Source organism: Tachysurus vachellii, chromosome 20 (genome assembly GCF_030014155.1).
Source record: "Tachysurus vachellii isolate PV-2020 chromosome 20, HZAU_Pvac_v1, whole genome shotgun sequence".
Taxonomy (NCBI): domain Eukaryota; kingdom Metazoa; phylum Chordata; class Actinopteri; order Siluriformes; family Bagridae; genus Tachysurus; species Tachysurus vachellii.
The window spans coordinates 6,541,425-6,563,496 of record NC_083479.1 but is presented as its reverse complement, the minus strand read 5'-3'; the positions used below and the strand labels follow the sequence as shown (position 1 = coordinate 6,563,496).

The 22,072-nt window shown below is 38.1% G+C and overlaps 1 protein-coding gene across 1 annotated transcript in view; it reads left to right on the top strand.

The window, feature by feature from the left end:
• The window catches only part of LOC132863127 (seizure 6-like protein), a 51,899-nt gene that overhangs the window by 14,587 nt on the left and 15,240 nt on the right, over positions 1–22,072 (top strand). Inside the window, exons 2-8 of the mRNA XM_060895735.1 lie at positions 6,354–6,722; positions 8,021–8,160; positions 9,052–9,247; positions 9,595–9,780; positions 18,364–18,535; positions 20,208–20,377; positions 20,527–20,721. Coding sequence (XP_060751718.1) covers positions 6,354–6,722; positions 8,021–8,160; positions 9,052–9,247; positions 9,595–9,780; positions 18,364–18,535; positions 20,208–20,377; positions 20,527–20,721 — 1,428 coding nt within the window. The remainder of the gene's footprint in view (positions 1–6,353; positions 6,723–8,020; positions 8,161–9,051; positions 9,248–9,594; positions 9,781–18,363; positions 18,536–20,207; positions 20,378–20,526; positions 20,722–22,072) is intronic.

The following is a 22,072-nucleotide window of genomic DNA, read 5'->3' as shown; positions in this document are numbered from 1 at the left end:
ATTGTACTGTATATGCTGTGCTACAGCATTGATCTAGTGATTGTCCATATGTCTGCCTTCCTGTTTGTCTGTATGTCTGTTACTTTTACCTACTAAGTCTTAGGTGCACTTGGCTAATGAAGTGGATTAAAATAATATCATTCTAGTACAGGATTTGTTAAAGAAGTCAAAGAGGTCTTTACACATGAAAATGTCTTTAGTAAATTAATAAGATGTCTGTGAAGATTTTATATGGGAAGAAACAAAGAATGTTCAGACTAAAGTACAAAGTATAGTTAGTGGAATATATTTGCAGCTGCTGCTCAGAGATAAAATGGGATGCATATACAAAAATTTATATTTCCAGTAAATGGGTTCAACACCTGTTTCACGTTTGTGCCACCTTGTCTTATAATCAAGCATCCCACATTATTCCCACCCCTACCACACACACACACACACACACACACACACACACACACACACACACACACCCTACACAGTGGTGAGATCATTGACACCCTTAATGAGTCATCTCCTCGTCAGAGTGCTAAACTGTGATAACAGAATTAGAAAAGACGAAAAAGAAAATAATTGGTACACCAAAGCTACTTGTTGCAAAAGAGAAACAAATTATATAAAAATGAGTTTGTAAATTGATAGTGATAAATATTCTAAGATAAATTTATATAATAATTTACATAATAGGGGCACGGTGGCTTAGTGGTTAGCACGTTCGCCTCACACCTCCAGGGTTGGGGGTTCGATTCCCGCCTCTGCCTTGTGTGTGTGGAGTTGCATGTTCTCCCCGTGCCTCGGGGGTTTCCTCCGGGTACTCCGGTTTCCTCCCCCAGTCCAAAGACACGGAGTGTATCCTGCCTTGATGCCCGATGATGCCTGAGATAGGCACAGGCTCCCCATGACCCTAGGTAGTTCGGATAAGCGGTAGAAAATGAGTGAGTGAGAGAATTTACATAATACATTTTTACCATAGAATTTGTTAATTGATTGGGTCACTGGATTGTATCAGAAGTTGCCAAGCATGTGATAAGACAGGCTCTTGTACTTAATTCATTTCTTCCATTTGTCAGCCTTGTATGGGGAGAAATGATAAATGATGGTGACTAAAAGTAGTAACTAGACATAATGTTTAAAACAGATGAAGCCTAATATAGGGACCACCCTTCAAAATGTCTGTAATGTAATGATTGAATGTTTGTTTAGTTGGCTCTACCTTACTAAAGGTTCACAAAATGATAATGAAGATAGTTTTAATATTGTTTAGTGTGGCAGTCTTTAATGTTTCTATCAATGTTTCTCTCACTGAGGGGTAATTAGTCATGTTTATAATAGACCAATATTTGATTCGGCCCTCTCACTACTGTACAAAAGGCTATGATGGAGTTACATTTATGCTATTGTTCCTTTAAGAGCACTTTAAGTGAAGATTTGTGCAGAGACGAGTATAATGCAAATCAACAGGAGCCTTTCTCTTGTATTGATATCATACAATGTCAGTGAGGGTTAAAAACAAAACAAAACAAAAACTGAATAACAAAGGCACAGTATGATATAAACTAGCAGTTTCTTCTGCAGTTATTATAAATGCATTTTCAACATAACCCAGCTAACTTATATGTTATAATACACAACAACCAAAACCATACACATACAGAGTATACTTATAGATAACGCACTTTTTATGGATTGACATTCGCATTAAATCTACAGTCTTAATTTATTTTTGTGTGAACATAGCTTTTTTTTTTTATTAGTGATTTGTGGAGTTGACTCTAACCTCTGCCTAAGGAAACGAGTCTGAGTCATAATCTGACACTAAGCAGTGAAGTAAAAGTGGGAAGGATGATAAAGCAAAGTGCTGAGGGTTAAGCAAGTATCTGTGTTTAAGGGATTAATCCTCTGTTCTCTAAAAACTTAGTCAGTATTCAGTAATTCAGTACTTATAGCACATTGTCTGCTAGATTCTGTAAGAATCTGTCCTTAGTAATTGCTGTGCTCTTTAGTACTTTTTAGTGCTGATGAATGTTGGAGGTTATTCTGCTGTCAGGTGACCGCCGAGCTGTTGATCTGCATTGTTACAGAAGTGCAATGTGTGCAGTTTGATATAAGTCATTTCAAACAGACAGACTAGTTCATTTGTAATACAAAGAATATGAGAAATAATAGGGTTTTTCCTAACTGTGATATTATCAGGAGAGCCAAGAGACATCAATATTCTTGACAATTACACAGGATCTTGTCTCTCATAGCTCACTCCATTGGGATGATACAAAGTGTGAATAATGACTCAAATCTAAGTAACCGCAGCTTCCCTGGAGGCTCAGGAGTTTCAAGTAAGATGATGTTGACCTTGTCTGACCAACTTTCTAAAAATAAGTAGTACCTCATGTAAAACGGCACATCAGACAGTTAATGAGTAGGGAAAATAGATCCGGTGAAAGGCTGCATTGTAGTTAATATAAACGATATAACATAAATCCATTATTGCCTTGTACAATTTGTCATGTTTTGACCTTAGTATTATAGGGTTTGAATGAAGAGCTGTTTTGAGATGTAGTTATGAGATACAAGAAAGTAGTACTGAAGTGGAGAAGTATTATAGTTTACATTTACAGCTAAATATGGGCTATACTTTCACTTTAAATCTACAGTATCCAAGAAAATTGAACAGTGGCCAAATACTATATGTTTTTCATGCAGTATTCCCCTCAATCTTATAAAATAATTAATAAAAGGTATAAGTCCTTTAAGCCCAAGTCTCAACCATACAGTGGTGTTTATGGGTTGTCCTTCTGTTTGTCCAGGATACTTTTCATAAACAAATGATTGAATATTTGTAAGATTTATATAATGATCAATGTAACCAGCACTGATCAGATAACTGATAACTGATTAGATTTTGGAAGTTTTCCAAACAGGATCAAAGCCAGATGGAGGTCAAACATATCAGAAATATTTTTTTCTATAGCTTCCACCCTTTTTTCTCAAACAGATATATTACTTACACATTCACATACAGGAAGACAAGGCTGATTTTAAGGCTATGTATGATTTTTGCATTCAGTTCATCTGCCTCACTGTCCATCTGTGCATCTGTTCAAGATTCTCCTTATTTGAAGAGCAGTTCAATATTGTTAAGACTATGGAGTTATGATTCTAACCAGCAGATGAACTGATTAAATTTTGGAATTAATTCAGACAGGGTCAAGGTCACACTAATACTGAAAATGTTTTCTTCCTTTCTGTTTATTTTAGTATATTTTATGCTATAATGTAGTGTAAAAGTATTTAAGTATATTTTTTAATGGTATTTCTTGCAAAGACAAATCTGTGGGCACAAGGACTAGATTTGTGTTAGTGTCATTATTGTTGACTCTGACAGCATCATGTTCTTCTTGACAATAAAAGACGATTTAATAAAAGTAATAGATAATTGCATGGGCTATGTAAAATCTGCATTAAATAAACTGATTAGTACAATTAAATCCAAATAATTAAAAGCAACCACAACAAAGTACTGCTATCAGTATCAGTATTTCGAATGGTGCATGTTCTTTGATATGTGATTATACTACCTTGCTTTTTCTACTTAAAACATTTTATATTTGAGATTATGAGAAAATTAACTTGTATACTCAAATCTGCTTAATCTATCCAGACAAACATTTTCCTTTAATATTTTCCCTATTAATGATTCTAATATTGCCAACATCATGCTGCAATTTTTATTTTGTCTATTAGTTTGCCTGCCATTTTGTAAAATTTTACGATAAGTCAGTAATATAAGATGAGTGTAACGACACCACCAGCAGTTTGCCTTCTGATCAGCCAGAGGAAGTTGTGAAGTAAGCCAGTTGTGAAGTATTGTCAGTTAACCCTGCGATTCTAAGCCGTTATTGTTCATTGTTTTGCTTTCACTGTATTTTGACTTTTGCTATTGTTCTCTGGATTTTCAATCTTGTTTTTGTAATTTGGATTTGCTCTCTGTTCTGACGGATTATATTGGTTTATGGACTTTTTGCCTGTGGTTTTGACCAGACGTAATGCCTGCCATTACCACTGTATTTACTCTGTCATTTCTTCGATAAATCATGGCTCATGGATTCTAAACCTTCTACCTCCGCATCACATTGAGTCTGTGGACTCATAAACATTTCTGCTTAATACATATGACCAATCAACAAAATTCTCATAGGTGACCTTTAGACCTGGTTTATGCATATGTCATTAAATATATATATATAATTCATTACGGTAACATTGAATGCTAATGTTATTAATAGTTTCAGTGGTTTCTGCTCTGCCTCACCCTACAGAGACATCAATATAACATGGGCACTAATTGGTAACAGCCATATCTATTGTATGCCAGATAGCACACATATATAACCAACATTGTCAGATGAATCTTGTCTAATTAGTAAGATATTGAAATCACTGTTAATCTATTCATTCATTCATTCATTCATTCATTCATTCATTCATTCATTCATTCAAATTTAGTAAACTGGTCAAGGCTATGGTGAATTCAGAGTGTGTCCTAGAAACACTGTGCAGCCTTAATGGGAAACTACTTTATTACATAGCACCATGAACTGGCATTTAAAATTGGCATGGTTTTGGAGACGGGAGGAAACCCACATTAACACAGGGAGACCTTGTGATACTTCTAACAGACAGTAACCTGAGCTCAAGGATCAAACCATGAGTTTGATTGAGTTATTTTCATTCATTAAATTTATCTTCAGTGACCATCCTTTACCATGGTCAGGGTTGTGATGGGTCCAGTGCCTATTCTGTAAAAAAATTGTGCGTGAGTGGGAATAGTCCCTTGATTAGATGCCAGTCCATTGCACTGCACCATGCCACTTTTTTTTAGACCTATGGGCAATTTAGATTTGTCAGTTTAATTACCAGCATGTTTTTCATGGGATAGAACCAGATACCCCAGAGGAAGCTTTCACTGATACAGACAGTAACCTGAGCTTGGGATCAAATCAGGAACGCTGCAGCTGTGAGCTGTAAAAACTAACCACTTTGCCACCATGCTTTCATTGAGCTGATATTATTATAGTTGTTGCTACTCTTCTTGTTATTACTGCTACATAAATACGTAAATCATCATATTTCAGACTAATTGCCATTTTCCCTCTGGTGAAATGTAATTGTAATAAATCTCTTTCTTTTTCAATGAGGTAATTACTAAAAGCACTGTCACAAGAGAGCTAATCCAGTAAAATGACCTTATTATGTGAGAGTAAATGTAAATGAATGTGTAAATTCTGTATACTTCAGAGGTAGTACAAACAGTCCATGAATTGCAGTTCTTGTTATATAATTCTGATGTTATTCATCTTTATACAAAGACATAGTCTATAATTAAATCTGAATATAGTCATATAACTTAGTACAATTGTTATTTTAAATCTGACATTCCATCCCACTGTACAGATGCAATCTCTTTTCACAGTGATGAAAAATCATGACAGATTGATTCAAATCTTATCAGTCAACATATGAGCTATTAAAATTGTTTCTCTCTGTAACACTTCAGTGGATTGATATGCAGAAAGCCAAGGATAGAATATTAGCATGCGTGGGAACTTGCATGTCTGTGCATTTCTCCGCCTCTGTGTCATTTTTCCAACACTCACGATTGTGCTGTGGAAAGGCTGTGGGAAGGTCTGAATCAGAGCAAGAGATAGAAAGAAACAGAGTCATTATAGCTATCTTGGCTGGGCAGCAGTTTTCAGCAGAACCAAAATATTTCTGTAAAGGCCTAAATGACCCCTGGCAAAACTCTGCTCTTATTCATTTTATCTCTAACTCAATGACTTACCCCCTGTGTTGTGACAGCTTCCCATATCGTCTCTATATAAGATAAATATTGATACCTAGGAAATCAAGAATTGAGAGAAGTCAATATTACAGAGATAAAGAATAAATGTACCCTAAAAACCATAAAACAGAATATAAACTGGCATTTAAAAATGTGTTAATCTGTAATGACACGGAACAGAAGCAGACCCAAACACAGGATGGCATAAATAAACAGGGTTTAATAACAGAAAACACGAAACAGGACGCAGACTAGAAACAGGACATAACCACAGTAGATGCCGCGCTGCATGAGGCAACGCGGCACAGTACAAAAAGACAATGATACAATAAGGATCAGGTGTGACGACAGGGAGGAGCAGACGAAGGCGGGGCAGACACGTGACGAGAAACGTAAACAGATGCACGTGGCCAGAGTCCGGGCTGAGTCCTAACATAATCACCTCAGTCCCTCCTATTCTCTCTCTCTCTCTCCCTCCGTCTCTCTCTCTCTCTCTCTCTCTCTCTCTCTGTAGATGAGGCTGTACAAACTACTCCACTTTCCTCTCGTGCAGTGTTCCAGGGTGCAAAAAAAAGCCAAGCTCAAGAGCTCATAATGCCACAGAAAGGGGTGGAAATCCCAACAGATCTGCTCCCCATGCTTGAGAAGGACACTGACTCTGGACATGATGATGACACACTGCCTCTAAGAAAGATACTGCTTGGTCACAACAAAGCTTTGCATCCAACTTGGTCTCCAGAAGAAGCTCCTGAAGTCCCTACAACACTTAATACTAAAAATCCTACCACAATGACACAAGCTGCTAGTGAAAGCAAACCATCACTCACTTCATCAGTCAACACAACAATGGAAATGAAAGCAGAGCCAGATACACTCCATACTGGTAGGTGCCAACTATTAGAGCAGGTTATAATGAGGATATATTCAAGTGTAATGTAAAAAAAATGCCTAGAAAAGTTTTGTTCTGTTTACCACTTATCAGTTTTATGCACATGGTCAAATGTATTTAAATGCCACTGCATTAAAAAGTTTCAATTTACATTGCACTTTTAAAACTAAAAAATATTCAAAAGTAAAAAAAAAAACATGCATGTATGTATGTATGGATGCATATATGTATGGATGATGAAACACGTTACACGTTAAAAAAAAACAAGGAAATCTGCCAGTTTGGATTTGGCTATACGCAATGAAGGTGTGATTGAAGTGTAGACTTTGAACTTTAATTCAAGGGGTTTAACAAACATATTGCATTTAGTAATCACAGTAATTTTTTCACATTCCCTCCAATTTCACAGTCTCAAAAATAATTCAAGAACGTATTAGCAGGGATTTGCAAATTCTGATGCAAATCCTTTGCAGTCAGTGACTATTTTGGAAAAGCAGACCAAGACAATTTATTTAATTAATTTACATTCTTTAGTATTCCCCTTGACTAGTATTTAGTATTTCCCCATAGACCTTGGCATTGCTGTGTATACCTGTTTTATATGCCACATTTTTAACAGGGCCTCACTCCTTTTAAAGCCAGAAAATTTTATATAATTTATATCACTATTTCAGATATAAGACTATATAATCTATATAAGATTTTTTTTTGCAGATTATTGGTGAATTGTGATATTATTTGTATTAAGCAAATCTAAAATGGATATTGGGGGCACGGTGGTTTAGTGGTTAGCACGTTCGCCTCACACCTCCAGGGTTGGGGGTTCGATTCCCGCCTCCGCCTTGTGTGTGTGGAGTTTGCATGTTCTTCCCGTGCCTCGGGGGTTTCCTCCGGGTACTCCGGTTTCCTCCCCCGGTCCAAAGACATGCATGGTAGGTTGATTGGCATCTCTGGAAAATTGTCCGTAGTGTGTGATTGCGTGAGTGAATGAGAGTGTGTGTGTGCCCTGCGATGGGTGTATCCTGCCTTGATGCCCGATGACGCCTGAGATAGGCACAGGCTCCCCGTGACCCGAGGTAGTTTGGATAAGCGGTAGAAAATGAGATGAGAGAGTGAGTAAAATGGATATTCAGGATGCTTTCAGTGATTTCATATAGATGAAAAGGCTCTATTAGAAATTTTACAGAATTGCACACTACCTGTTTGGTGTCTAATACAATATTGCTGTATCACTAAGACTCCTGTAATATTTGTTTTTTTGTTAATTTACAATATCCTCTTTGTTTTCTCAGCTGCATCAAGCTGTATGTTCAATTTCTCAGACCCCGAGGGCTACATCGATTCCTCAGACGATTTGCCGATTCCAGATGGCGCTTTCCTGCAGTGCACTTACACAGTGACTGTGTATACAGGTTATGGGGTGGAACTGCAGGCATGCTTTAAAAATCTCCTGATCTACTTTTGTATTTATGTGTTATAATGTTGAGCTTCCAGCTGGAAGTCTCTTCCTTTGAAAAACGAATTTTAATGTATGCTGAAAACTAGCTGGTCATGAACCTTGTTCTTTCAGGTTTACTTAAGAAAAACGTGGTTTAATTGTCTTTAAATGTGTTGTATTAAATGTTTAACCAAATTGTATGTCCAGATACAGCATTGGTCAGCTCTATAGTCAAATCTGATATTTAAAGATGTTTTCTATTGCAGCGTAGCAAGAATGTTTCTTGGCTTTATGAGGTTAAAGTAGTGAAATTGGGTAGAATATGACTGCAAGTGGTCAATTTTGGTAATGCAGGCCTCAAATTACTGTTCATGCATCCATTCTGCGTTTCTTCAAGAAACACTGCCACACAAAAAGATGTTAATGATAACTGCCCACGTCACCTGCCAAATTACTATAATCCCATGTCCTCAAATGGTCTCTCTGTGCCAGTCTCTCACACCACAACATAATCTTCAATTACACTTTAATCTTTCGGGGATTGTAAGCATGTTTGTTGGCCTCCTACGTTTGACATTTAAATATCAGTCTGTGTGTTGTGTACATACAGAAGACTGGATTGCAACACAACACCGGCAACTAGATAATACAATATTAGATTTTTATAGATAGAGAGTTAATTATGACCCTTTGTTTCAATGTAAATGTGAATGTTTACTAACTTTGTATAGAATTTATTAAACATTATAATTGTATAAAATAATTATTATTAATAATTAATTATGATTAATAAACAAATAATTATACCCAAATTAAAAAGAATTATAACATGCTGAATGTGAAATTAATACAGAACACTACAGAGTACATTTTTTGTCATCGTAGGTCAAAAGTGTTAACCTATCAGACGGTGAGCAGCTGTCAATCAGAGCGGTCGAAAGGGATGGCACTTTGTTGGTACTCGCCAATCAGACGTTGCTGGTGGAAGGTCAGGTGATCCGTAGCTCAACCAATATGATGTCTGTATTTTATCGCTCTTCGCCTGAGGGTAGCATGGGCACGTTCCAGCTACATTACCAATGTGAGTAAAATTAAATGTGCTGAACAACTGTTCAACTTTCATTATCTCCTCTTGCCTTATTTACCAATTAGTTTCATTTGCTGTTGTATGTGTGAGATAATCATCTGAGCAATTTCTCCATTGTGTGTCAGTGCAGCAATTAGTTTTGATAAATATCTTACCAATGCATTTTTTGTAATCAAAACTTGTCATACAGTATGTCTTGAAATTTTGCTGGAAAGTGCATGTAGACGAACACTAAAACAAAGGGATAAAACCCCTGTATAATCTTTTTTAAAAACTATTTTAAAATACCAAACACTATATATTTGAAGTCCTTCCTCTCAATTTAACTCTTTCTTGGGCAGTGTTCCATCTGAGCTGCCCTTTGCCACGACGGCCTCACTTTGGGGAGGTGTCCACTTTGGATTTGCGCCCAGGAGGTACAGCACATTTCTCATGCCACATGGGTTACCATCTGCAGGGTGCAAGGGTACTGACCTGCCTCAATGCATCTCTGCCTGCCTGGAGCCAACATGAACCCAGCTGTAAAGGTGAGAAAGAGCCAAAAAGCCATAAACAGGTGGAAATTTTGTTTTTTTAAATCCTTAATAACAAGTGCTTTTATTTGTCTAGTGGTACACAAGGGCGGAAAGTTAGAACATTACTACTACTGTTGTTGTTGTTGTTCTGCTTTTGGCTGCTTCCTGTTCAGGGTTGCCACAGCAGGTCATCTGGTCTTATCATATTTGATTTTAGCACTTTAGGGCTTGGGACCAGCACTGAGATTTAACTCTTCAGTAGCCTGGTTAACTGGCCGAGGATCGAACACAGGCCGAACACAGATGAGAACAAACTACTGCTACTGCTCATAAACTTCTACTTCTACTAATTATAATTATTATTTTTATCCCTAATGAGAGAGATAGAGGTGACAGTGGCAATAGAACACAATTGAATGGAAACTGCTCTTAGCAACTGAATTCACAAGGCTGTCAAAGAAGAATATACACAGTTACCTTTATGGTTTCCATGTGGTAATATCCACAGTAATCTCGTGGTGATCCTTAGGCTGTCCATATGGTGCTATCCTCAGCAGCAGTGAGTGATTTTCAGGTGGTGAAATCTCCAAACAGAAGAGAGAGATTTTTAAAAAGGAAGCCGTGAGGACAATGTATTAGGTATGAAGCAACCAAATGTTCCAATTTACCAAAGAATTTTATGCCCATGAAGCCTCCGGATCTGTGAAATAATTCAGTGCTTTATAGGACATGAAAAACCAAATAGTAGTCTTTTATAATTTTATTAATAAGGCAAAATCTTGTTGGGAGTCAATGCAGTATGGATAAGTTAGAGGTTAAGTGGTCATATAATTGGCTTCTAGTAAGGATTCTGTCTGCTGGACTGCCTAGAGATCTTATCTTTCTTATCTTTAATAGCAATATTTCTGAGATGAAAGAAAGCTATCCTAGTAATATATACATGAGCTTCAAATGAAAGACGAGTCAATAATCACACCAAGGTCTTTGTTGCACTGAAAGCCCATCAAGAGTTACAGTGTAATTCAAAGACCATACTAAGGTAGTAAAGCTACTAACATGTTTATGAATAATTCTACCCAGAGGTAGCTTATAAAGAGAAAAAGGCAGTGGGCCTAAAACAAAAACTTGTTGGATACCAAACTTTGCCTTGATTCATAGAGAACTCACCATTATAGCAGGGTCCAAAGATTTGAGATCACAGTAAAATTCTGGCATTAAAATAAACATATTTTCCTTTTTTATTATTTTTAAAGGAAAGAGAGTTTGCAATATCATTTTCAATATCCTTAATATATAATATCCAAGATTATACACTGTTTCTTAGTCACTATTACTGAGTCAAGAGTCAAGAAGCTTTTATTGTCATTTCAACCATATGTAGCTGTTGCAGTACATAGCGAAATGAGACAACGTTTCTCCAGGATCAGGGTGCTACATAAAACAAAGACAGAGCTAAGGACTTGTAAGTAGTCTTAGCCACATAAAGTGCAACTGTGCAACCTGGTGCAAACAGTGCAGGACAAGACAGACAAGACAGTGCAGGACAAAAGACAGTGCAGGACAAAAGACAGTGCAGACAAAAAGTTGCAAGACAATACAAAAAGTACAAAAAATACAATACACAAAAGACAATAAACAGTAAACAGAAACAGCGCCGACCGACCAGTGTAAATACTGTATGTGAATACTGAATGTTCAAACAATATTTCGTGCAGTAACATCAGAATAAACAGTTTCTTAGCAGCAGGTCCTTGAGATAATATATAGAATTGTGCAAAAGACAGCAAATGACTGAAATATTGTATAGTATGAGCAAAATGGCTGAAATGTTGGACAGCTTGTGCAAAACAGCAAAAAAAGTGAGCAAAACAGCATGTAAACAGTTTGATGGATGTAAGCAGCATGTAAACAGTTTGATGTGTCAGTGTGTGTGTTTTGTGTGGGTCTGTGCAGTCCATACAGATGATGTGCATGTGTATGTTGTGCTCAGTACAGTTCAGTTCAGTTATTCAGAAGTCTGATGGCTTGTGGGAAGAAACTGTTACACAGTCTGGTCGTGAGGGCCCGAATGCTTCGGTGCCTTTTTCCAGATGGCAAGAGGGTGAAGAGTGTGTGTGAGGGGTGTGTGGGGTCATCCACAATGCTGTTGGCTTTGTGGATGCAGCGTGTGGTGTAAGTGTCCATGATAGAGGGTAGAGAGACCCCAATGATCTTCTTCGCTGTCCTCACTATCCGCTGCAGGGTTTTGCGATCCGAGATGTTACAGTTCCCAAACCAGACAGTGATGCAGCTGCTCAGGATGCTTTCAATGGTCCCTCTGTAGAACATGGTCAGGATGGGGGGTGGGAGATGTGCCTTTCTCAACCTTCGTAGGAACTAGAGACGCTGCTGGGCTTTCTTGGTGATGGCGCTGGTGTTGAGTGACCAGGTGAAGTTCTCCGCTAGATGAACACCAAGAAATTTGGTGCTCTTGACGATCTCTACAGATGATCCGTCAATGTTCAGCGGAGAGTGGTCGCTCTTCTAAAGTCAACAACAATCTCTTTAGTTTTATCCACATTCAGAGACAGGTTGTTGGCTCTACACCAGGCAGTTAGTTGTTGCACCTCCTCCCTGTATGCTGACTCGTCGCTCTTGTTGATGAGACCCACCACGGTCGTGTCATCGGCGAACTTGATAATATGATTCGATCTGTGCGTTGCTGCACAGTCGTGAGTCAGCAAGGTGAACAGCAGTGGACTGAGCACGCAGCCCTGAGGGGCTCCAGTGATCAGTGTGGTGGTGCTGGAGATGCTGTTCCCGATCCGGACTGACTGAAGTCTCCCAGTCAGGAAGTCCAGAATCCAGTTGCAGAGGGAGGTGTTCAGTCCCAGCAGGCTCAGCTTCCCAATCAGGTGCTGAGGGATGATTGTATTGAATGCAGAACTAAAGTCTATGAACAGCATTTGTACATAAGTGTCTTTATTGTCCAGGTGGGTGAGGGCTAAGTGGACGGCTGTGGCAATGGCATCGTCTGTGGAGCGGTTTGGACGATACGCGAACTGTAGGGGGTCCAGTGAGGGTGGTAGCTGGGTCTTGATGTGCCTCATGACGAACTTCTCGAAGCACTTCATAACTATGGGTGTGAGTGCAACGGGACGATAGTCATTGAGGCAGGACACTGTAGACTTCTTTGGGACAGGAACAATGGTGGTAGTTTTGAGGCACGTAGGAACAACGGCACTGCTCAGGGAAATGTTGAAGATGTCAGTAAAGACATCCGCTAGCTGTTCTGCACATTCCCTGAGCACCCTGCCAGGAATGTTATCTGGTCCAGCAGCCTTCCGTGCAAACTTTTTTTTAGTTTATTGAAGAACGCATTTGTTCTTCATTGTCAGATCTATCTTAAATCTATCTTAAATCAATCAAAAAATTATTGATTAAAAAAAGGAAAAAAGTATAGTTTAAATGCAGACACAAGTGAGAAACTCCTGACAAATACAAACAGGAACTATGTCACAGGAACTGCCTGTGACATAAATAATAAAGGTAATAGAGAGAGAGAGAAAGAGAGAGAGAGAAAGGAAGGTGATGCTTCAGAGAAAGATGGCATCTGCAGTGCTTCAGAAAGAGATGGCATCTCTGATCCTTCAGTGAGAGATGGCATCTGTGATACTTCAAAAGGGAGAGAGAAAGAAACAGAGCAATGCTATATTGGGAGAGACAATAGTGCTTGTAATACAGATGCTGGAAATGTTTTTCTGCATTTCAGTTCTCAGTCATAGGTGTCAGTACTGTCAAATGTAGTAATATAGTTATTGTTGTCACCTTAAGAAAAAAGAGATTTGGTACAGTGTATTGGCTGGTATGTTAATGTAGCCAAAATCCATTGTAACTACATGCTCCATTCCCTTTTTGAGTTAAGTGATTTGACATTGTTAGGGCTCTGTTGTTCCTTTTGACAGTAAGAAAGGTCTGATGCATACTCATGGATACCTGATGCATCACCATGAATGGGCCATAGGCAGTTCAAGAACATCAAATTAATATCACACCATTTTGTATTTTGTTTGACAATTTCCATTTCAGATTGTATTATTTCATTTTCTTTAATTATGTATCAATTTACTTAATATGCTTTAAAAATTAACACATTGAAATAGTAATCTTCTGGGCTTCAGGTGACTTTGCAGGGCTTTAAGGTGAGAGTTAAGCTGAGCTATAATGGCCTATATCCATCCACTGTGCAATGTGAAATTCAAATGCTAAATAGACAATAGCTAATAATTTTAGTACATTCCAGTATGCACTACAAGGCATGATCACTGTCTTTATAGCTTTGAGCCTTGCACAAACTTTGGAAGTATCAACTGCCAGATGTGAATCATTTTCACAGAGGACCATCTTAGTACATTGAACAAACACAAGTCTGACCTCATTGCTTATGTCTGAAAATGATCTTACTACAAAATTCAAGGACGAACAACAGGATGCTTTACTGCAAAGATTAATTCCCCTGCTAAATTTATGAACATATAAACTGTACTTCGACAGGTAGAGCAAGAACCAGAGGCCCAGATATGTTGAGATTTTGCATTTATGTGTGCATATACAATATTGTTCAAAATAATAGCAGTATAATGTGACTAACCAGAATAATGCAGGTTTTAAGTATATTTTTTATTACTACGTGGCAAACAAGTTACCAGTAGGTGCAGTAGATTCTCAGAATACAAACAAGACCCAGCGTTCATGATACAGTATGCACACTCGTAAGGCTGTGCAATTGGGCAATTACTGTAGTTGAAAGGGGTGTGTTCAAAAAAATAGCAGTGTCTGCCATTGACTGTACAAACTCAAAACTATTTTGTACAAACTTTTTTGTTTCTAGGATTTAGCAATCCTGTGAATCACTAAACTAATATTTAATTGTATGACCACAGTTTTTTTAAAACTGTTTCACATCTGTGTGGCATGGAGTCAACCAACTTGTGGCACCTCTCAGCTGTTAGTCCACTCCATGATTCTTTTAACAACACTCCACAATTAATTTACATGTCTTGTTTTTGCTTCAGAAACACAAGTTCTCGATTGGATTAAGGTCCAGGGATTGGGCTGGCCACTCCATAACATTAATTTTGTTGGTTTGGAACCAAGACTTTGCTCGTTTACTAGTGTGTTTGGGGTCATTGTCTTGTTGAAACAACCATTTCAAGGGCATGACCTCTTCAGCATAAGGCAACATGACCTCTTGAAGTATTTTGACATATGAAAACTGATCCATGATCCCTGGTATGCGATAAATAGGCCCAATACCATAGTAGGAGAAACATGCCCATATCATGATGCTTGCACCACCATGCTTCACTGTCTTCACTGTGTACTGTGGCTTGAATTCAGAGTTTGGGGGTCATCTCACAAACTGTCTGTGGCCTTTGGACCCAAAAAGAACAATTTTACTCTCATCAGTCCACAAAATGTTCCTCCATTTCTCTTTAGGCCAGTTGATGTGTTCTTTGGCAAATTGTAACCTCTTCTGCACATGATTTTTTTTAACAGAGGGACTCTTGAAATTCTTGAAAATTGATTAGCTTCACATGTCTTCTAACTGTCACAGTACTTACAGGTAACTCCAGACTGTCTTTGAACATCCTGGAGCTGATCATTGACTGAGCCTTTGCCATTCTGGTTATTCTTCGATCCATTATGATGGGTGTCTTCCGTTTTCTTCCATGTCTCTCTGGTTTTGATCTCCATTTTAAGGCATTGGAGATCATTTTATCTGAACAGCCTATAATTTTTGCACCTCTTTATAGGTTTTCCCCTCTCCAATCAACTTTTTAACTTTTAAACGACCCATTTTCCTCAGTCTTTCAAATGCATGTTCAACAAGTGCTGGCTTCATCCTTAAATACGGGCCACCTGATTCACACCTGTTTTTTCACAAAATTGATGACCTCAGTGATTGAATGCCACACTGCTATTTTTTTGAACACACCCCTTTCAACTAATTGCCCAATTGCACAGCCTTAAGAGCTTGCATATCATAAATGCTGGGTCTTGTTTGTTTTCTGATAATCTACTGCATCTACTGGTAACTTTTTTGCCACGTAGCAATAAAAACTATACTAAAAACCTGGATTATTCTGGTTAGTCACATTGTACTGCTATTATTTTGAATAATACTGTACCTCTGTTGACCATTTTGCCCTAAATAAGGACAAATGTGGTATCTATAGGTTGATTGTGGCTTAGGCTATTTACCTTTGTTGGTTTAACGTGATTAAGGATGGTAGTCATACTATACCTGATTAACTGATTTACAGGTGCACTCATTGCGATTCAATTCTCAATGTTGCTGTCATAGGTCTGGCATCTATTTATTTTATACAACTTTGCACAACCAAATCATTTTGCACAACCAAATTCTGTTTAGTTGGTTCTATTTTTATATCCACTTGTTACACAATACAATTCTGTATTAAAGTGTGTCTAAATGTAAATTATGTGTGTAAATAATCATGAAAAAATGAATACCCAACATTTTGACATATACAGTATATCTACGATCGATATGTGCAAGCCCTGTCAGTATTAAGTATTAGTATTAAGTAGTGCACTGTAAAACATACAAAGACAAGAAAGCACCCGGAATTCAATTCAGTCAGATTTCACAATATACAGTCTAGACAACACAATGCACAGGGTACTTCATTACTGCAGTTTAGAGTCTGATTTTGCATGGTTTTCATAAATTAAATTTAATTGTTTGGCATCTACTTCACTTCTGATGTTTATGATGCAAAATCATGCTATTTTGAGGTGGGGTAAAAAAAAATCTAAACCTTTGCCTTTATCTTGTTAATGGTGAGAGAATATCACAGTGTCTGTGATGCAGAAAATGGGCATTTGTGATAGAATAGAGATTGAATGATTCAGAGAGAGAGAAAAGAGGGGCTTTCAGGAATGGCTGGCAAGCTTTAAGAGCCAGAGGAACTGAGAGTTTTGAGAGATAAAAGGACCGAAATGTTCAGATACATAATGGCTGTGAGCTGCCTGGCTGTGAAGGCACTGAAGATTTGGATGGGCTGTGAGCTTGGAAACTGTTGGGGTACAGATATTAGGAGACAGAAAGGCTGACAGCAAGGAGACTAAGAAGTTTAGACAAAGGATTGATATGTTTTATCAATTTATCAGTGGGCTTTGAGATGAAGACATTTTGAAAGGAACATATTTCTGAATTCTATCAAAGACAGTCAACATGGAGTAGCAGAATTGGGATGGAGAATGTGACTAGAGAAAGCTCGGATACCTAGAGAAATCATATGGACTATGTCACAGAACTAAAAACCTGAGCATGCTGTGCACTGCCAGGGAGGCCACATAAGTATTCTGTGAAAAAGCTGCTAATTCCTGAATACAAATGTTGCAAGGTTTAATGCATTTTTCTCTTCTTATTAAATCTTAGTTGACATTTCAAATAAAATCAATATTCTGAACACATACTTCATCCTGCCAAAATAGCAGTACTTTTAACATGGCTGTTGCAGACACAATGGGCATGACAATGGGGTGGTGACATTATAATGCTGATACGTGTTGATAGCTGCCTAGTGTTATGTAAAATGTATTTTATCAATGTAGTGTGAATACAACTAAATATGTAAAGGTGTTTTGCAAGTTTAAGATTTAAGGGTGAACTATATGTCCTTTGTACTTTAAACTTTCTGTAATGGTTGTGATGAACAGTAGATTCTGAAATTAATATTACAGTAATACTACAGCTACTACTAGCAGCAACTAGTAATAATAAGTTTTATTATTATTATTATTATTATTATTATTATTATTATTATTATTATTATTATTATTATAGGTAACAAGTAGTAGTAACAGATATCTAAGTAAAGCCCAACAAATACCTTGCCAATAACTCAATTCATATAAAGGAGCATTTATGCTAAGTGAAATACATTAGCAAAGAATAAAAGGATATGCTGTGGTTGAGTTTTAAATGTGAAGGTTAACAGGTAGATTGAACCAAGATGTACAATTATTGTGATGATCTTAACATGGCTACTACAATGTCCTATCCAGGTTTGGTTTTATTAATATTTCCTTCATTGAGCAGAATATTTCTATTGTCATGAAACTTCCATATTGCTCAGAATACAGCACCAAGAGCAGAAAAGAGCTCGCTCATTTCACCAAACATTAAAAAAGGGAAAAAAAAAACAAGTGTGGAGAGACCTTATAAGCTTCTGTATCATATTCCGAGGTGCAATTTTGTTAGTTTTGTCAGATTTCAGAAAGCAACGTACATCTTAGGGAGTTTTATGAGTAAAAGGCTACAATAATACACAAATATAAACACAAATCCAAGAACTATACAAGAGGACACAAATATACAAGATAGAACACGGACAAAGGAATCATAACTGGGTTACAAGAGGTAAGGGCTCATAAAAAAATGACAGGTATATAAGGGAAGTAATAAGAGACAGTATAAGGATTAGGGTGGGACAAACATGCATGAGAAAGCCCTCTGGTGTTCTGGCAGGTAAATGTCCAAGGTCCAAGCCATCTATGACAATACATAAATATCTTCCTGTCCAGCTCTCTGTGGAGGTACAGTAAAAAACGGCACTGTGGGCAGAGTGCTGTCACCATCACCTCATGTGAACCCAAACAGCACCCTTGACCGCAGCTGCTCTTGGTCTCTAGAGGCTCCCAGTGGACAACGACTCCATCTGCACTTAGAGAGGATGGTCCTGGGACCGGCAGAGCGGTAAGTGTGTGGGGTTTATGTTCCTGTTTACATACACATAATACAAACAATTTTTGATGTGTTGTCGCATCAGATTTAAATAGATGCCAGCAGAATGAGAGTGTTAGGGTTAGGGTTAGCGATAACGAGAATATAATATAAAATAACGACAAATAATGAGAACGAGGATTCCGTGCTGAAATAGGCAACGCGGCACGGCTAAATACTCATAACAATTAACACATAAGGAACAGGTGTGCAGAGGCGGGGAGGAATGAACAAGGGCGGGGCAGATACGTGACACAGAACATAAACAAAAGCACATGGCCAAAAGTCCATGCTGGATCCTGACAGTAACCACAACCCCAATACCCCCACCCCAGGCGCAGCTCCTGAACTGCCAATCCCGTATCAATGACAATATCCCAGGGGACAACGATCCCAATGAGATCCAGGAGGGGAAGCGAGGCACACAGCAAGGCAGGTGGGGGGAGCAAGGCACACGGCGAGGCAGGTGGGGGGAGCAAGACACACAGCAGATGTCCACAGCAGAGCAAAAGGGACGAACGACGTCCACACCTGAACAGAAGGGCCGAGCGACATCCACAGCCGAGAGCTGATCCAGCTGGGTCTGAGTTAAGGCGGAATCCTTCCGTCAGGGGAGCGGGCAAAAAAACAGACCCAAATACAGGATAGCATAAAAATAAACAAATGCAAATTGTCTTCAACTCTTCCAAATTAGATGGAGAATGTTTTTAGAATAATGCAGATTTTGTCCTGTACATAGAGCAATTGTCCTGGTCAGATTTTCACGCTAGACACAGAACAATTTGCTTGTATATGGTTTTATACTCTTTACTCCTGATGGCAACAAGATTTCCAGTTCCTCCTGCTGAAAAGCAACCCTGTCATCATTCTTTTAGATTTCCCCTTTTTTCAGTAATTGTGAGGTCATGTATTTAATTTGAGAATCAGTTCAAGAAGGACAAAAATATGCTACAACACAACAAAATAAGAAATAATCACTAGAATGTACAGTTACTGAAGAAAATGTGAATGGTGCTTGCACGTGGCAAGTTCCTCTCATCGGGCTGAATGTTTTGATATATGACACGTCCATGTTTTGCTAACTTTTTGATTTCGCTTATTTTGGGGGCGGGGCTACACGTGACATCACGTGACATCATCAAAATACACGTGAGGAAGTTCCCCTCATTGTTGTGAGTGTTTTGATATGTCACATGTCCATGTTGTAAAAAGTTTTTTGATTTTGCATATTTTGGGGGCGGGGCTGCGACACAACCAGAAGGCCAGTCAGTACACCAATTTAAAAGTTTGTTCAGAGTATCACCCTAAAGGAGCTGGCTGAGTTTGGTGTAGATAGTTCGAAAGCTTGCCGAGTTATAAACCTCCAAAGAGTCTATGGGGGAAAAAAGCCTTTTTGAAACCCAGTACCGGAAGTACCGGTACTCGGATCGCTTATAAAAGTCATAGCACACCTCTCCTCAATGAGCCGGTCAATTTGACATGTCATTCATGGGTCTAGGACAAAAGCTGCGAGACAAGTTACGCGCCGAAGTTTTGTCCGGCACAATAGTAATAATGTTGCTTTGCAAGCACCATTAACTAGAGTAAATACTATATGGAGGCACTGTGTGTTTTTGATTCTTACCCCTTATTTTTATTTTAACAGGCTTGTTTTGTGGAGTGGTCTGGATGCAGGCTCTGTAGTACTGTTTGACTCCGATCGAGGGGTTCCTCTCCCATTTGAGGGAGTCATCAGCGAGGGCCCAGCAGTCAGAATCCAGTTTATAAGAGACAAGCCAAGCAACCAGAACACTGGTTTCAGTATCCATTATGAGGGTCAGTTCCTCTTAAAAATGCATATAATATATAAATGAAGTTTTGTTATTTAGAAAGATAATTATTTTTAAACAGACATGTTTGCAGAATTACACCTAAACTCCTCACAATGCTATTCACACCATGCATTTGTAATTCCATCCAAGCAGCATTTGAGAAGGGCCACTGCTATGAGCCATACATCCAGAATGGAAACTTTAGCACTACAGACCCAACCTACGGTGTGGGAGCCATAATACAGTTTTCCTGTGAACCTGGCCATTCTTTGGAGCAAGGACCTCCTGTCATTGAGTGCATCAACACACGAGACCCCTACTGGAATGACACAGAGCCTCTCTGTAAAGGTATAAGTATGCAAAGAAAACATTAATTTACTGATTCTTCCTAGGAATATTTGCTTATTATTATTTGCTTTCTATTTCCAAAGATTTGGGCACATTATCTCCTTAGGTTTGCAGATTTTGGCTACATCTGAGCCTTATTAATTATCATGATAAATAATTTGATTAAAATAATCTGTGTTTATGTCAGGTTGGGTTTATAGTTTATTATTTTTCTGAAAATACAATTTAAGATTGTAAATAGGATGTTAGATTATTCTGGTGCAGGTTCATGTTTTTTTAGGAAGGGTGTCAGGTTCAACCACAATAGTGAGGTAAATAATGATGATATAATATCAAACTTGAACACATTGGGGTTCAGACCTTAGACGTAATTACACACTATTTAAACAGTTGTATTCAAGTTGCACATGCCAATGTAACCAGAATATGTCATGCTCTTTAACAACCCTAATTACAAATGGTGGATTTTAAAAACGTCTTATGATTATGCACATATACTCAGTTATTTAGCTCTGTATTATACTCTCTATTATACAGTACCAATTTCAGTGTCTGTCTATCCCTTTTTTATTCTTCTTGCCTTGTAGATATCTGGTCTTTTTCAAGCTATCTCTGTAACAGTTTGTGACTATGCAATGTTCAGCATCAACAGTATTCAGAAGTGTATCCAATTTAGCCTTTACCATGAAGTTCACATTTACTGCTTACAGGCTGCAAACAGATGACTCATATTAGACTAAAAAACAGATGACCACATGGCGATCACATCTGAATTCCAATGTAAAAATGGAGAGTGTAAAAGAGTGTGCATCCTAACTAATAGGATGGATTGTGCAGGTTGGCCAGGGGTGAATAACTGCTTTTGACACTTTCACTTTACAGGCTTTGCTGTAACAAACACTATGTGCAAGCTATGTGTAAGCCCAGGTAAGGTTATTAACATTGCATTGAGCAGGGCACAAGCAAGCAGTTTACTAATAGGGTTACTGATTGCAATAGAATAATCAATCAGTCCATGGCTGTCAATCACCGGGACAGTGGTTTGGCCATCACGAGATTCCCCATTGCTGATGACAGAAGCTCCAGGAATAAACATTTAATTATTATATTTTCTGATATTTCCATTTACATACTGAGTAATTGGCATAAACTGAAGCGATGCACCTTGATATACTGTACTTAAGTGTTGAAGTTACAACATCAACACCATTTAGCCTCTGATGGTCACTGGCATAAGGATACTGCTATACATTTACTATACGTTTGGTAAAGGCAAGCCCAGTTTTAAAGTTTTTATGTTAAAATTAGAACAATTTCAATGTTTTGAAACTACAGATTGTAATATTATGAA